General features: G+C 39.4%; 1 protein-coding gene across 1 annotated transcript in view; it reads right to left on the bottom strand.

Moving 5' to 3' along the window:
* The window catches only part of eys (eyes shut homolog), an 804,562-nt gene that overhangs the window by 646,176 nt on the left and 141,559 nt on the right, over nucleotides 1-16,827 (bottom strand). Inside the window, exons 7-9 of the mRNA XM_062969072.1 lie at nucleotides 11,996-12,092; nucleotides 11,588-11,695; nucleotides 8,604-8,749 (exon numbers count right to left, since the gene is read on the bottom strand). Coding sequence (XP_062825142.1) covers nucleotides 8,604-8,749; nucleotides 11,588-11,695; nucleotides 11,996-12,092 — 351 coding nt within the window. The remainder of the gene's footprint in view (nucleotides 1-8,603; nucleotides 8,750-11,587; nucleotides 11,696-11,995; nucleotides 12,093-16,827) is intronic.

Genomic DNA, 16,827 nt, shown 5'->3' with positions numbered 1-16,827 from the left:
TATGGACTTGTCAACATCAGAAGAGGAATTTTTCAGGGAGATTCATTGTCCCCTCTGCTTTTCATTATTGCCATGATCCCTCTGTCAACAATCTTACAAAAAACAAATCTCGGCAATCAAACATCTAAGAAATCTCACAAAATTTTGCATCTGATGTACATGGATGACCTGAAGCTGTATGGGAAAATGGAAACTGAAATCCAGTCTCTGACTAACACTGTCCGGATTTTTAGCACTGATATCAGCATGGAGTTTGGTTTTTCTTAAATATATATTTTTATTGATATTATCTTATATTTCATGTTGTGAGTATATTGCACATTTAATACAAATGTTCATACCTACACATCACTTATCTATTATCACATTTCTCCATCCTCTTCCCTTCTATATTGTCTACTCACATATCTAATATTGATATATATTCTATTATTTTTTTCACCTTCCCTCCCCCTCCCCCCTCCACTCCCCCATCCCTACCCCTTACCACAATTGCATTAGAAATTTAACTCCATCCATGAGCACTTTTCCCATTTCTGTACAATAGTTACATTGGCTTCGCCACTTTTTATCCAATCCGAATATATTGTCCATTTCTCTTTAATTTTCCTCATTTTATCTTCCTTCTTATCCTCAGAGGTTACATTTGCAATAATTTCTGATTGGACCTGGTCAAAAAAATTGGTATTCCAATTCACCATATTCCATTTTTTTTGTCTCTCCAGTCCCAAGCTATTACTGCCTTTGAAGCATGGAGTTTGGTTTTGACAAATGTTCAACAGTGGCATTGAAGAAGGGAAAAATAATTGAAAGTGAGGGCATAAATATGCCTAATGGCCAAACAATAAAGGGTCACTGTGCTCTCCTACTTGGCTTTCCCTCCCTTGCTTATTTCCTGGTTGCTGTTCTTGGGAGGAATGTTCCATTGGCTCCTGTTTTGGGGGTGGAGCTTGGGACTCCCCTTTAGGTTTGGATGAGATGGTTCAGCCTGGGAGCTAATCTCTAGAGGCTTTTTCCCTCCTATTGCCATTCCAGAGAAAAACCTTAGAGATAGGTCTTAGAATTGGTCTGGGTTCTTTGACCTGGCAAATTCAAACAGGCAACATAAATCACGTACTTACCTTACAGTTTACCTCATAGCCTTGTACTTACCTTACAGTTTACCTCATAGCCTTGTACTTACCTTACAGTTTACCTCATAGCCTTGTACTTACCTTACAGTTTACCTCATAGCCTTGTACTTACCTTACAGTTTACCTCATAGCCTTGTACTTACCTTACAGTTTACCTCATAGCCTTGTACTTACCTTACAGTTTACCTCATAGCCTTGTACTTACCACCATAGCTTTATGTACTTACCTTATAGTCACATCATAGCTTTAGGTATTTACCTCATAGCCTCATACTTACCATTACAGATAGAGCTCATCATAGCCACGTACTTATCTTACAGTTTACCTCATAGCCTTGTACTTACCTGTAGCTTAGATAGTATACCTCATAGTAAAGTACTTACCTTATGTACTTACCTTATAGCTTATCAGCTTATAGTTTACCTCAGAGTTATTATAGATAGTTCACTATAGCTGGTATTTACCACATAGTTATAGCTGATAGTTTACCTCAGAGTCATTATAGTCATTATAGATAGTGCTTATCACAGCCTAGTACCTACCTTTCCTCATAGCTTGTGTGTTTATCCTTTATAGTCTCTATAGCTTTCATTCTCAATCAATATAGTTTTATTTCTGTATAATTTCAGTGATTTTACCTCATAATATTTCTAATACATTAAAAGGACTGTTTCCTGTTTTCAATAAACAATATTTTTGGTTATCTTTAATCAGCTTCTAGAGTATTTACTTTGGGGTTTGAGGTATAATTATAAGGTAAACCGAAGCCGCTTGGGTAGCCAGACCTAGAGATAGCCATTTTCCCCCAGCGTGCCTTCACAGTCACCAACCAGAGGCCTATAAATATCTGGGTATATTACAACTGGACAACATCAAGCATGAACATGTGAAAACTGTGGTCAGCAAAGAATACACACAAAGGGTCAGAAAAATTCTCAAAAGCAAGCTCAATGGAGGCAACACCATCAAGGCCATAAACACCTGGGCCATACCTGTCATAAGATATACTGCTGGCATTATAAACTGGACACAGGCAGAACTGGACAATTTGGACAGAAAAACAAGAAAACTCATGACCATTCTTCATTCACTGCACCCTCGCTGTGATGTTGACTGACTATATCTGCCTAGAAGATCAAGTGGAAGAGGACTCTTACAAGTAAAACAAGCAGTCAAAGAAGAAAAACATGCCCTGGCAGAATATGTAAAGCAAAGTGAAGAACCTGCTTTGATTGAAGTCAAAAATCAGAAACTCCTCAAAGCACAGCAGACAAAAAACCAGTATAAGAAAACCGCACTACAAACTAGAGCTGACAGCTGGCACAACAAAACATTGCATGGAAAGTTCCTTGACAAAATGGAAGGAAAAGCTGATAAGGAGAAGACCTGGCTATGGCTCACGATGGGACACTGAAGAAGGAGACAGAAGGCCTGATCCTTGCAGCCCAGGAGCAAGCCATCAGAACAAATGCAATTAAGGCCAAGATCGAAAAATCAGCTGATGACCCAAAATGCAGACTGTGCAAGGAAGCTGACGAAACCATTGATCATATCCTCAGCTGCTGTAAGAAAATCGTACAGACTACAAACAGAGGCACAACTACGTGGTCCAAATGATTCATTAGAACTTATGCCTCAAGTACCCCCTCCCAGCAGTAAAGAACTGGTGGGATCACAAACCTGCAATAGTATTGGAAAATGAGCACGCAAAGATACTGTGGGACTTCTGAATCCAGACTGTCAAAGTTCTGGAACACAACACACCAGACATCACAGTTGTGGAAAAGAAAAAGGTTTGGATCATTGATGTTGCCATCCCAGGTGACAGTCGGATTGACGAAAAACAACAGGAAAAACTCAGCCGCTATCAGGACCTCAAGACTGAACTTCAAAGAATCTGGCAGAAACCAGTACAGGTGGTCCCAGTGATGATCGGCACATTGGGTGCCGTGCCAAAAGATCTCAGTCGGCATTTGGAAACAATAGACATTGACAAAATTACGATCTGCCAACTGCAAAAAGCCACCCTACTGGGATCTGCACGCATCATCCGAAAATACATCACACAGTCCTAGACACTTGGGAAGTGTTCAACTTGTGATTTTGTGATACGAAAACCAGCTTATCTATCTTGTTTACTGTGTCATACAATAATAATAATAATAATAATAATAATAATAATAATAATAATAATAACAACAACAACTTTCTTTCTTACTTAGGCGATTCCTGGTTATCCAAGTCTGATTGTCTTCCAGGTGCAGTGTCCTTGTGGTGGATACATAGTGACTGTGGAGCCCTATTCTTGACCCGCATGAGGTTTGGCTTGATGCATCTTGCTCTTGGTTAATTTCTCCCTTTTGCCATCCAGTCATGCCTCTTCAAATTCCACAGCACTGTTGGTCACAGCTGACCTCCAGCTAGAGCACTTAAAGACCAGAGCTTCCCAGTTCTCAGTGTCTGTTCCACAGTTTTTCAGGTTAGCTGTAAGCCCATCTTCAAATTGCTTTTCCTGTCCACCAACATTCCATTTTCCATTCTTGAGTTGGAAGTAGAGTAACTGCTTTGGGAGATGGTGATCGGGTATTCGGACAATGTGGCCAGCCCAGCGGAGTTGATGGTGTGGGAGCATCGCTTCAGTGTTAATGGTCTTTATTAATTCCAGCATGCTGACATTTGTCCGCCTGTCTTCCCAAGAGATTTGCAAGATTTTTCAGAGGTAACACTGAGGGAATTGTTCCAGGAGGTGAGTGTGATCTTTGTAGATCATCCACGTTTCACAGGCGTAGAGCAGGGTTGGGATAACAATAGCTTTATAAACAAACACCTTGGTATCTCTATGGATGTCCCGATCCTCAAACACTCTCTGCTTCATTAGGAAAAATGCTGTGCTTGGAGAGCTCAGGTGGTGTTGTATTTGAGTGTCAATCTGACTTTTGTGGAGAGGTGGCTGCCAAGGTAGTGGAAATGGTCAACACTTTCTAACATTACACCATTAAGCTGTATTTCTGCTACTGCAGAGGGATTGGCTGGTGACTGCTGGAAGAACACTTTAGTTTTCTCATTGTTTAGTGAGAAGCCAAGCTTCTCATATGCTTCTGCAAACGTGTTTAGAGTGGCTTGTAGGTCTTTTTCTGTATGCGCACAGACTACATTATCATTGGCATATTGGAGTTCTATAACAAATGTTGAGCGCCCTTGGGTTTGGCTTTCAGTTAAATAGCTTGCCATTTATCCGTTAGATAATTTCCACTCTAGTGGGAAGCTTCCCATCTACAAGATCAAGTATTGTAGCAATGAAGATGGAAAATAATGTTGGGGCAATAACACATCCCTGTTTGACACCTGATTCCACCTTAAATGGGTCACTTTGCGAGCAGTGAGAAAAAGAGTCTGTTCAGTGAGGGAAGCACAGCGAAGGGGTCTGGGTGGCAAGGAAGAGCCTGGGAAGCAAGGGAGGCAAGGAGAAATGGTCTGTGCCCCAGGAGGGTACTGCTGCTGTTGTTTCTGATAGCTCAAAACTTTAATTTCTCTGCATTTCTCAGGAGGAAAGAAGTGGGAAGCAGCATGGTGCCATGGAGCCTCTCTATCACCCACAGATCCCTAAGGCCTCCGCGGAGCACAGTTTGAGAAGTCCTGCCTTAAGTGATCCCTTAGCAGAAATATTTTGGATTTCAACGCCTTCCCCCATATATACATTATGATATCTTGTAGAGGGGACTAAAGTCTAAAGGTACAATGAACCGTCCAGAAGCAAACATGCCAATATCTCATCTACTTATGTGAACAATTTCAGACTATGGAGTATTTTGGACTTTTAAATTCCAGATAAGGGATGGTAACATTGTATTCTGTTCATATTTTTGCAACTGTTATAATGTGTGCAATTTTTATGCTGCTTTAATTTTGAATTGAAAACAAACAGACAAGAAAACAAAAATGTATGATAATTTATATGTACACAAAGCAAGAGCAAAGACAGTGCCCTGCATTGCTTACAAGTTGCCACAACTTGACAACACTGGATATAATGCTGTTGAAGAAATGCCTGCATATCAGATCTCCCTGGTGCAAAATATGTGTAGATATTTCTATATATATGTATGTATATGTATATATATATACACACACACACACACACACACACACACACACACACACACACATGTATATTAAAGTAGGAAGAGGCCATTGGAAACATATTTGCTTTTTAATCAGCTAAATATATTGCTTGGTTATATCCTCATAAATCTAGTGCCTTTAAACTGCTGACATATTGACTTTTTAAATTGTCTTTTTCATTATCCAAAATGGAGAAGGTTGGCACCCTCACAAACAATATGTTTTTGTTTCTTATGAATTAGGTGACATAAAGCCAATAAAACATAGAAAGTAGTCATGCATCATCATAGCTCCATAGTGCCTTTCTCAAAATACAAGTTTCTCAAATTTTCAAGCTGTCAATAATTTTTTTTCCAGTGCTGAGTGTCAGCTTACTGCATGATGGGAATTGTGCATTTCCCTGTGCTCATAGTTTACATGTTTCTGAAATACCATTTTCCTTCAGGCTGGCTAATGAAAATATTTTGCATTGAGGTTATAAAGTGTTTTTCCATAATTTGTCACAAGCAATATAAATGAAGTTCAATAACAACATCAATTTCTGTTAGAATTTAATGCTTACTTTGGCAATCAAAAAGGGGGAAATAGGAATCTTATGAAAGGGACCTCATGAATAGATACAATGCAATAATAAAACAAAGTCTTAGAAAATTATGCCACAACCAGATGAATAATCTGTAAGACATACAGCCATAGATGATATACAGATGAGTCTATTGATCTGAATGAAGTTCTACCAGATATATTCAAGATATTTTATAGGCAGATATACTTATCTATATCCAGTTGATAATCTCAATATGTTTAAATTCACCTATTCAATGAGACTTAATTATGAGTCAATATATCACTCAACAATGGATTTAGTTGGTCCACTAGTTGGAACTACCAATTGATTTTACCTTTTGTATGTTGCAAAATCAATTGTGTTTTTGTATGCCCTGGGAAGGCAATAAATGGTTGATGAGCTATGAATAGTTTGATGATCATGTAAATCACCTGCCACAGCAATCTGTGCTTATCTAACAGAGTTAGAACACTTCTTTCATTCCCTATCTGGTATAGACATGTAAACCGTGATCCATGTCACAACTTGACACCAAATGATCAGAATCTCAATATGACCTAGCTGTGCATCCCATAGTTCTGTCCAGTGCCACCATCTTCCACACAGTTAATCACCATTCTCACAGAATCCACAGCATGGAGCTGAAAACAGGGCTGGTGAAGACTGGTTGAAGGCTTGCCCTATGTTCCATTGATGGTGAAATGGCAGAGCCTTGCTAAGGGGAAGGGGGGGGGGATAATAATCACCTTAGCCCCATTTTCCTGCTTTTCTTTGTAGCCTGGATGTGGACTGTAGGGGGCCATCAGACGACACTCAGCAGGCCCCACCCACATTCCTCCCAAAGTGGAGGGTAAGTGTCAGAAGGTGCTTCTTCCACCACCATGGGGAGGAAAGTGTGTTTTGGGTAGCTCCTATGGAGCTACCTGCACTTTCCTCCCCTTTCCCCTATATGATGTGGGAAAGGGGGTGGATGCCAACACGCCCTGTCCCATCCCCACCCTGCATGCCTTCCCTTTCACCAGCATCTTTCAGCACAATGGCATGATGTCCCTGGGCCATATGAAGAGGTCCCTGGTCATCCTTTTCTCCAAGCCTGTTGTCCAATAAACATGGCCATGCTATAATTGTGTAATTTCAGGTCCAAAACAGTAACTTTTCAAAACTTTTATCTTTATTTTATAGTTGTAAAATATGATCTTCAAGACTGTATGTTGTTCAGGTAAATCATCAGTGTTGATATACTACTGATGAAACTTTCTTCAGCATGGGTGACCACATTGGCACACAGACCCAGACAAGCCATAGAAGACTGCTGAGTGCCATCAGAGATGGCAGTAATGAGATACACCTTAAGAACTTTCTAATTCTCAGTTCAGAAGTGGATGAAAACTTTGGCTCCTTGCATCCCTTGTTGTTGTGCCTTCAAGTAGTTTTCAACTCATTACTAGGTTTTCTCAGCAAATTGGGTTCAGAAGGAGTTTGCCTTTGCCTTTCTTTAAGACTTTTAGAATATGACTTGACCAAGGTCACCCAGTGAGTTTCAAGGCTGAGTGTAGATTCAAACCCTGGTTTCCACAGTCAGAGGCGGTTCAACCACCAGGCCAACTAGGCAGTTGCCTGTGGCGCCATCTTATTGGGGGCGCCATCGAGGCAACTCCTGTCTCCTGCGGCCTGCCTCCGCAAGGTATTGAACTGCTTTTTCTGTTGATTTGTTGTAAAACATTATGTTTTAGTGCTTAATTTGTAAAATTTTCATGTAATTTGATGTTTAATAGGCTTTTCCTTAATCCCTCCTTATTATCAAACATTTTCGCTTATACAACGCTTTTATTTTTCAGTGATTGGTTTGGGGGGGGGGCGCCAAAATGTTGTTCGCCTACACTTGAAAAATACCTAGGGCCGGCTCTGTCCACAGTCATAGCCCAATGCTCAAACCTCAACCCCTACTGAGTCCCTCCATCACCTCTGAACATTGGCTATTTGGATTGGAGCTGATGGGGGGCATGAAATCTTAGAAGTTCCAGGAGATCAAAATATAGGAAATATAGTGAATATACTTTTTCTCTAATATTATCTAGCTATGAACTTCATTATTAAAATAATAATTGCCAGTCCTTAGTATACATTATCTATAAGATATCAGTCATATATCATGAACACTAACATTATTACTAGGAGGATTCACTTATTTCATTACTACACACTTCAGTAAGTAAAGCATTATAGCTTTTGTGTAACTTTAAAGAACTTCATCTCTGCTAAATTTTTAGTAGAGCAAATTAAGGAAGCTGGACATTCAATAACAAGAAATTCAAATGTAAAAGAGTTTCTTTTTAATATCAAATTTTGATCAATTTATTTTTCATCTGTTTGGATTTATGTTGAAGCACTAAACAAATGGTGATAAAAATGGGAAAATCTGAAAAAGGGGTGTGATATATGCATTTGCAAAACATACTCAAGAGCTATACTAATAATTATTTTTCTTGGCTCAATTCACAGAATATTGATTTTTGCTCTGCACTGTGTAACCTTTCTTTTAATGTAATTCAGCTAAGTATCTGGATTGGTAAAGAACCAATAAATCAGAAATGACGTAAATAAGGTCCAGAGATGCTTAACAAGATGCAGATCCAAGAATTGCTGGGGTAAACATTGATTTGTATTTCAAGAAGCCAGTGACCTCTTATGCTCATCCTTGACATTGGCCAACCCTGGGATGTATTCCAAAGCTTAGATGTTCTGATTTTTTCTGCAACATTCTGCAAATGTACTGTACCTGTAAAGCCAGGAGCGCAGACACACTGATAGCCCCCTGGGTGATTGAAGCAGCTTCCACCATGCAAGCAAGGAAGAATTTCACACTCATTTACATCCAGCTCACAAAGTAAACCATAGTAGCCAGGTGGGCAGTTGCAAAGGAACCTATTATGAGAAAATATAGGAACATTTCAGAGGACAGAAATGAGCAATACTATTTTTTTCTACTAGATCATGAAGCTATTTATTACAGTCTGGTGTCAGGTTGAAAACATCCCTATCAAAATAACTGGAAAGGGGTTCTTTCACTTCTGGATCTTTTTTTTTTTTGAATAGCCATGTCTCTTTCTTGCCTAATAAATCCCAAATATATTTATAGGAACAGTAATTGTTATGTGATACTGGATGGAATTAATATAGTAATAGTAGAGGGAGGGGGGCAAAAGAGAAGTTAATGGCTATTTTTTGACCATTTGACTGTGTCCAATTGTGTATTTTCACTGTTCCACCAGAGATTTCCATTAGCAGAGGGAAAACTGATATTTACTATTTTTCTATACAGGTTCTTCTGCTACTCCCATACTGTTCCAAAGGATCCCCGGCCTTCTGGAATAGATTTGCGGATGACCAAGTTCTGATGGCTTCAAAGGGACGGGAATATCCAGAGGAAAAAGAAATTTGTCTTCCCTTTTCACTTAAGGAAGTCTCTGTTGAATCAGAGATCTTTCAATCAGCAGAAGAGACTCAACTGGGTGCAACCGTTTTCATCTCTCACAGAAACCCAAACCTCTCCTGAAACAGTTCCTTGTCAAATCCTGCAGTGAATAAAGTCATTTCCTAATAGAGTAAATGGATTTTCAAAATAGGATTGCACTGAAAGACTCCCAGAGCATGTATCCCACCAAATCACTTTACCCACTAGACAATGATGGTGATTCACTAAGTAGACTGGAAAATTCCAGGAACCTTGGGAAGTTAATTCTAAATAGGCTACATATATATAAAAAGACAAAACCACTCAGTAGAGAAGTGGTATGATATTTGTGATCCCTTAGGGTCATCCTACCACTGCTCCATTAGGGATGGCTTCAACACATTATTACATTTATTCTTCTTGTAATCTCTGATTCAGACCACAAAACCATGATGGTTGTCAAGAGTCGGAAGATGACTATTCACCTACATCTTAGCTGGGGCCCCTTCCACACATCTGTATAAGATCCACATTGAACTGGATTATATGGCAGTGTGGACTCAGATAATCCAGTTCAAAGCCGATATTGTGGATTATCTGACTTGATATTCTGGGTTATTTGGCTGTGTGGAAAGACACTAAAAATTCTGCCAGTCTGTGTAACAATATATAATTTATCTGTTATCCAGGAAAAGTTCTTCATGAAAGGATTTGTCAAAGACAAAGAAAAGGGTGAAAAGCTGCACCCTCAATGCTCTATCAGCATTCAATAAGCATGCTGCTTAGATCAGTAAGCGATAGGGGGAGATACGCCCAATTAAATACACAATTCCAGAGGTTAGCCAGGAGAGACAAGGAACTATTTTTGAACAAGCAATGCATGGAAGTGGAAGAAGACAATAGGATAGGAAGGACAAGAGATCTCTTCCAGAAAATCAAAAACATTAGAGGCAAATTTCAGGCAAAAATGGGCATGATCAAAAACAAAGATGGCAGAGACCTAACAGAAGCTGAAGAGATCAAAAATAGGTGGCAAGAATATACAGAAGATCTATATAGGAAGGATAATAATATAGAGGATAGCTTTGATGGTTTGGTGAGTGAATTAGAACCAGACATCCTGAGGAGTGAGGTTGAATGGGCCTTAAAAAGAATTGCTAACAACAAGGCAGCAGGAGACGATGGGATCCCAGCTGAGCTGTTTAAAATCTTGGAAGGTGATGCTGTCAAGGTGATGCATGTCATATGCCAGCAAATATGGAAAACACCAGATTGGCCATCAGATTGGAAAAAATCAATTTATATCCCCATACCAAAAAAGGGAAACGCTAAAGAATGCTCAAACTTCCATACAGAGGCACTTATTTCCCATGCCAGTAAGGTAATATAGAGAGAGTGATGTATTATTCCACCCTTTATCCAAAGGCCTCAGGGTGGGTTACAATAAAACCAATTTTCAATAGCAAGTCATTGTAAATGTTTAAAATTATTTATATTAAATAATTTCTCAGTTTTTTTTCTTTTTTGTGTCAGGAGTGACTTGAGAAACTGCATGTCATTTCTGGCATGAGGGAATTGGCCGTCTGCCCAGGAAATGCTTGGATATTTTGATGTTTTACCATCCTTGTGGGAGGCTTCTCTCATGTCCCCACATGAAGCTGGAGCTGACAGAGGGAGATCATCCAAGCTCTCCTGATTGGATTAGAACCAGCAACCTTCAGGTCAGCAACCCAACCTTCAAGTCAGCAGTCTACTAGCATAAGGGTTTAACCCATAGCGCCTCCATGGGCTCCGTTTCTCAGTTGAACATATACAATATAAAAAGTGTTTAAAACAATTTTGATCCATAAAACATGTGTTGTCTGGATAAAATCAATTTAGCCTGAAGGCTTTAATAAAAATCCAAATTTCAATGTTGGTGCCAATTGGGCTTCCAGAGAGAGGGAATTCCTTAACCAGGATGTCACTGCAAAAAAGGCCCTCTGTTTCAGAAGTATACTGGAGGATCCATTCTACTGCTATCGTTTAGGATTGCTTATAGATTTATCCACTATTCTTCTATCATCACCTTTAAAATATCTTGAGCCACAGCTGGGAGTGCGTTTTGAAAGTGGAAGACCAAATCATCTAGAGACCCAAGGTTCCCCAGCCATACTTTCGGCCATTTTTTTTTTACTGAAAAGCATATTTACTCCCTAGGCAGTAAAAGATCATAGTATAGTGTACTTGTTTTGTCTCATAATCTGCATGTTCTGTATAAGTGAAATTATTTTTAATTAGAAAGAAAAGGCTTGATTTTTCTCACAAACCTGTTTATAAGATCTATGCATGTTCCACTGTTTGTACAGGGATTTGATGCACATTCATTAATCTCTACTTCACACAGTGTCCCCGAAAAGCCCTCTCTGCAGAGGCACCTGGAGAGAAAGATGACATAGAGTGAACTGCAAAGAATCTTTAATGCCAAGAGAATTAAAAGAAAACTAAAGTATCATAATTTAACTTTTTTTGGTTTATGGCATCATTAAAACTTACAAAGAAATATAATATAGACAGTTTGAGAAAGATTTGTGGTACAACCCGCAGTTATCAAAGACAAATTGAGGTGCTCATAAATATGACATAACTAAAAACAAGAGCCATGTAATCCATCCCTTTTTGAAACATTTCCCAAATCCTGTCTGAGATTTTTTATTCTTTGGGGTGTTTTTCCTCACCTGTAACTGTTAACCCTATCCACACAACGACCTTGATTCTTACACGGACTGGAAGCACACTCATTGTTGTCGATTTCACAGTAAGTACCTCCAAATCCTGAAAGATAGATGTACAGGTATGGATCAGTGATCTCTGCTGCTCAGTATGAATGTTAGGATCAGTGGTAACAATAGCTCAAGTGAATGCCTTCTAAATGGAACTTTAAAACTCTTGAAGCATTTTTATCCCTTGGACTTAACAGGAAAAGCTTCCCTTTGAAGAATATTGTATGTATAACAGTCACACACACAAAAAAGGTACAAGAAATGAGCAATTGATGAAATCTACCTTGGAATGGATATGTATTTTAAAAGATTGGATATGCTTCATTACAAAGTGGGAGAAAATCTTATATATGATCAATTTTAAGCTGATATCCCAGTAGTGATCTACAGAGGTGAAAAGGGAGTTTTTGTGATCCACCATAAAGTTTTTCCCTTTCTCTTAGGCATAACGTGACACAATGCTCGAAGTGGTTTTAAAGAGGACATTTTCTCCTTGGGAACTATAAAAGGGCTTTATGAAAAAGTGAAAAAAAAAGAAGTTAAAAGTATTTTCATTAGTGAAGCAAAGTCTTTTTGAAATGTTCTATGATCTGAATTTATCAATTTTAACTGATTTTGTTTTATTCATTAATATATATGCTTTGTTAATTTCTAACTGGAGGGGGAGATAAATGTTAGTTTGTTGTGGCTACAGCAATGAACAATAATGAACAACAACATGAAGCATCTTGAAGACTTGGAAATGTAATTTAATTTTTTTGAGTACAGCCCATTTCACCAGGAACACTGAAACTTGAGCGTTGAGTTGGCAGTTTGTTGTATATATGTGAGGGTATGTGTGTGTGTGAGGGGGGGGGGGAACTTGGGGCCTTTCCATACAGGCAAAAAATGTTACTGGAACCAGCACAAAAATGTGACTTCTTTGTGATGGGATGGCAGCCATACAGCCCAGCTTTGTCAAAGTTGGTTCGGCAGGGCTGGGCATTGGCTGCATTTCCCACCCTCCCTGTACCCCCATTCCCAGGGGGGGAAAACTACAGGAAAGCCTTCTTTCCTGTTGCTTCCAGAATTATGCTGAACTAAAGAGTACAGACCCTGGAGCAATGTAGTTTTTTTTTTTTTTTTGCAGGAATGGGGGCAATGAAGGAGACAAGAGGCATTCCCATCTCCATGGACTGCCTGAGTCTGGGGACTTTGGGATGGATATGGAAATGTGATCTTGGTGACTGATGGGGAAGATTCCAAGAAGATTTGAACTTTTTTGAGTGTTTTTTTTTAACAGATTAACTGGCATACCCTGGCTTCAATCGTGTTAGCCTGTGTGCATCATTTCGATACACCAAGCTAACATATTTCCTACATTGGATTAAATGACAGTGTAGATGTAGCCTTGGTGAAAAGTTGTGATCAACAAGATCAGAAGGCAGTCAAATGCAAATAAATACAAACAGTAACCATTACCTTAATAATGTATTCTAGCAAACAATAGTTAGCAGGTAAGTGTTTCTCGCACTAATTAGTGGAGTATTGTGTTCTCTGGATCATCCTCCAAAAAATCAGATGCCCTGACAAATTTGTGAACATCCTGCAGGTCCCCCATGATGACATGATGACAACAGTCTTGGAGGGCAATGGCTCCCAAAGTGACCCATTTAAGGTGGAATCAGGTGTCAAACATGGATGCATTATTGCCCCAACCTTATTCTCCATCTTCATTGCTATGATACTGCACCTTGTTGATTGGAAGCTACCCACCAGCGTGAAAATAATTTATTGGAACGACTGCAAGATATTTAACCTCAGCAGACCCAAAGCCAAAACCAAGGTCACAACATCTGTTATAGTACTTTAATATGTTGATGATAATGTAGTCTGTGCACATTCAGAAGAATATCTACAAGTTACTCTAAACACCTTTGCAAAAGCATAAAAAAGCTTGGCATCTTACTGAACATTGAGAAAACCGAAGTGCTCTTTCAGCAGGCACCGCCAATTCCTCTGCAATTCGAGAAATACAGCTTAAAGGTGTAATGTTAAAAAATGTTGACCATTTCCGCTACCTTGGCAGCCACGTCTTCACAAAAGTCAACATTGGTACTGAAATACAACACTGTTGAGCTCTGCAAGTGCATAATTTTTCTGAATGAAGCAGTGTGTGTTTGAGGATCGGGACATTTGTAGGGATACCAAGATGCTTGTTTATAAAGCTACTGCCTTCTCAACCCTATTATACACCTGCAAAACATGGACTGTCTACAGATGTCACACACAGCTTTTGGAATGATTCCATCAGCATTGCCTTTGAAAAATCTTGCAAATCTCTTGGGAAGACAGGAAGACAAATGTCAGCATGCTGGAAGAAGCAAAGACCACCAGCATTGAAGCAATGATCCTTCACCATCAACTTCGCTGGACTGGCCATGTTGTCCAAATGCCCGATCACCAACTCACAAAGTAGTTACGATACTCTCAACTCAAGAATGGAAAATGGAATGTTGGTGCACAGGAAAAAAAGATTTAAAGATGGGCCTAAAGCCAGCCTTAAAAACTGTGGCCTAGACACCGACAACTCTGACCCTCGAGCATTATAACTGGAGGTCAGCTGTGATCAACAGTGCTGTGGAATTTGAAGAGGCACAAATGGAGGGCAAAATAAAGTAACATGTCAGGATGAAGGCAGATCAAGCCAACCCTGAGTGGGACCTCCCTTGCATCTGGAAATCAATGTCCTCCCTGTGGAAGAACATGTGGGTCAAGACTAGGTCTCCACAGTCACCTATGGACACACTGCCAAGACACTAAACTTGGACGAAAATCATACTCAGACGTGAGTGATCGCCGATGATGTGTTCTCATCTGGAAGCGAATTGTGTCAATATAATGCAAACTGATTGAGTCTGATTTCATTCATTATATGGGATTAATCTGAATATTTTGCACATCCCTAGCTTTTGATGTCAGATTTGTGTCCATGTATTCTTTTGTATAGAGTCCAAGGATGGACCTTTGGCTCGCAAGTCTGACCTACCCATCAAAGATTTTGCCTGCCTGTGTCTAATAACCTGTCTCATCCAGCTAGCAAGGGGAATGCCTCTATTCTCTCTGATTAATGATGAAAATTTTCAGTGATTCCTCATCTCAGGTTGTTTCCAAAAGCTCCTGTTAATTTTGTCTCTTGCACTGGACACTGCATTCATATAAAAATAAAGCTCCAAATGTTAGTGAAAACCTGTGATAGATGTTTCACAGCATTGCATCTAACTTCTGTAAATTTCAGAGCTGTGTGCCTCTGTTGCAGAAGCACATACAATTGTCGAAGATCTAATAACTTGTCTTAGAAGGCTCCATGTTTTTTTTTCTAAAGGTGAAATTGTCGATCTAGGCAGAATAAAGTAAAATCTACTGACAAATGAGCATTCAAAGTTCAGGGCAGTGTGCTTTATTGCTAGAAAGTAGCAAACACGGGGAGATAATCTCCAGTACTAAGACAGTACTTTAGCATGAAATGACATTCCTCCAGGTTGTTTTCATCTAAAGTGGGCCTTATGAAAGACTAATATCTATTTCTGAACAATATAAAAATAAGCAATGCCATTCTTATTGTGGAGGTGTGCAATCTCGGGGTCAAACAAAAAGAAAGAGAGAAGTGGGGAGAGATGAAAGTCGGGAAAGAGCACAAAGCAATATACATTATCTAATAGATTTCATTCTCTATAACTTTAGAAAATAGGTTAGGTTTATTTCTTTCTATTTTATCAGCAATCCATGATTCACATTCCCCCTTACACAAAAGCACTTGTTGCACTGACTATTTGGTCATATTCTCAGTGTCCCACAGAATGAACACTTGATGTAGGCATCTCAAATGCCAATGTGCTGGTGTGTGCTTCTATTCTATTTTTTTTCTAGTTTTCTTTTTTAAGTGAAAAAGATGAAAAGCAAAACCTCACTGGTCCATCTTTCTCTTTGGTAAACAGAATGGCCTTACTGCTTTATTATGAGGCTGCTTAAAATGTTTTTTAAGCAAACAAGTTTAAAACAGTTTTTTTAAAAACTAAGGTAGTCAAACTATGCGTGCACAACTTCAACTATGGATGTGGCCTCATAGAATTATAGAGCTGGAAGGGCTCACAAAGACCATCTAGTCCAACCCTCTTCTATGCAAGAATACACACCAACTTCTGTTAAAAACCCCTGAAGAAGAAGAAAAGCCCACTATCCTCAAAGCAAATCCATTCAATATTTTTGGAATTTTGTCTAAATTGCTATTGATATATGGCAGCAAAAAATGTTGCTAGGAACAACCTTCCTTTGGACTAGTTACATAATAACTTTGTTGGATGGCCCTTCCACACTGCCCCTTTATTCCAGGATCTGATCCCAGATTATTTGTTTATCCCAGGTTATCTGGCAGTGGGGACTCATATATTCCAGTTTAAAGTAGATAATCTGGGATCAGATCCTGGGATAAAGGGCAATGTGGAAGGGCTCTGAAAGGCCCTGACAGACCGTGCACAAAGAATCTGCGAACCTCACCTCCTCCAAGGTGAACTAAACTACCTAAACTAGGCTCTACAGGCCAATGGATACTCCACCACAGACATCAGAAGAGCTGCAAGGCCAAGAACAAGTCATGAGAATCAAGACAAAGATCCACCCAGAGGAAAGGTGTTCTTACCATACATCAAGGGAACCACTGACCACATAGGCAAACTGATGAAGAAGCACAACCTACAAACTATCTACAGACCCACAAAGAAAATCCAACAAATGCTACAGTCAGCGAA

The sequence above is a fragment of the Anolis carolinensis genome, chromosome 1 (genome assembly GCF_035594765.1).
Source record: "Anolis carolinensis isolate JA03-04 chromosome 1, rAnoCar3.1.pri, whole genome shotgun sequence".
Taxonomy (NCBI): domain Eukaryota; kingdom Metazoa; phylum Chordata; class Lepidosauria; order Squamata; family Dactyloidae; genus Anolis; species Anolis carolinensis.
Note: the sequence above shows the minus strand (reverse complement) of the source record. Positions and strands in the feature narration are given on the sequence as shown.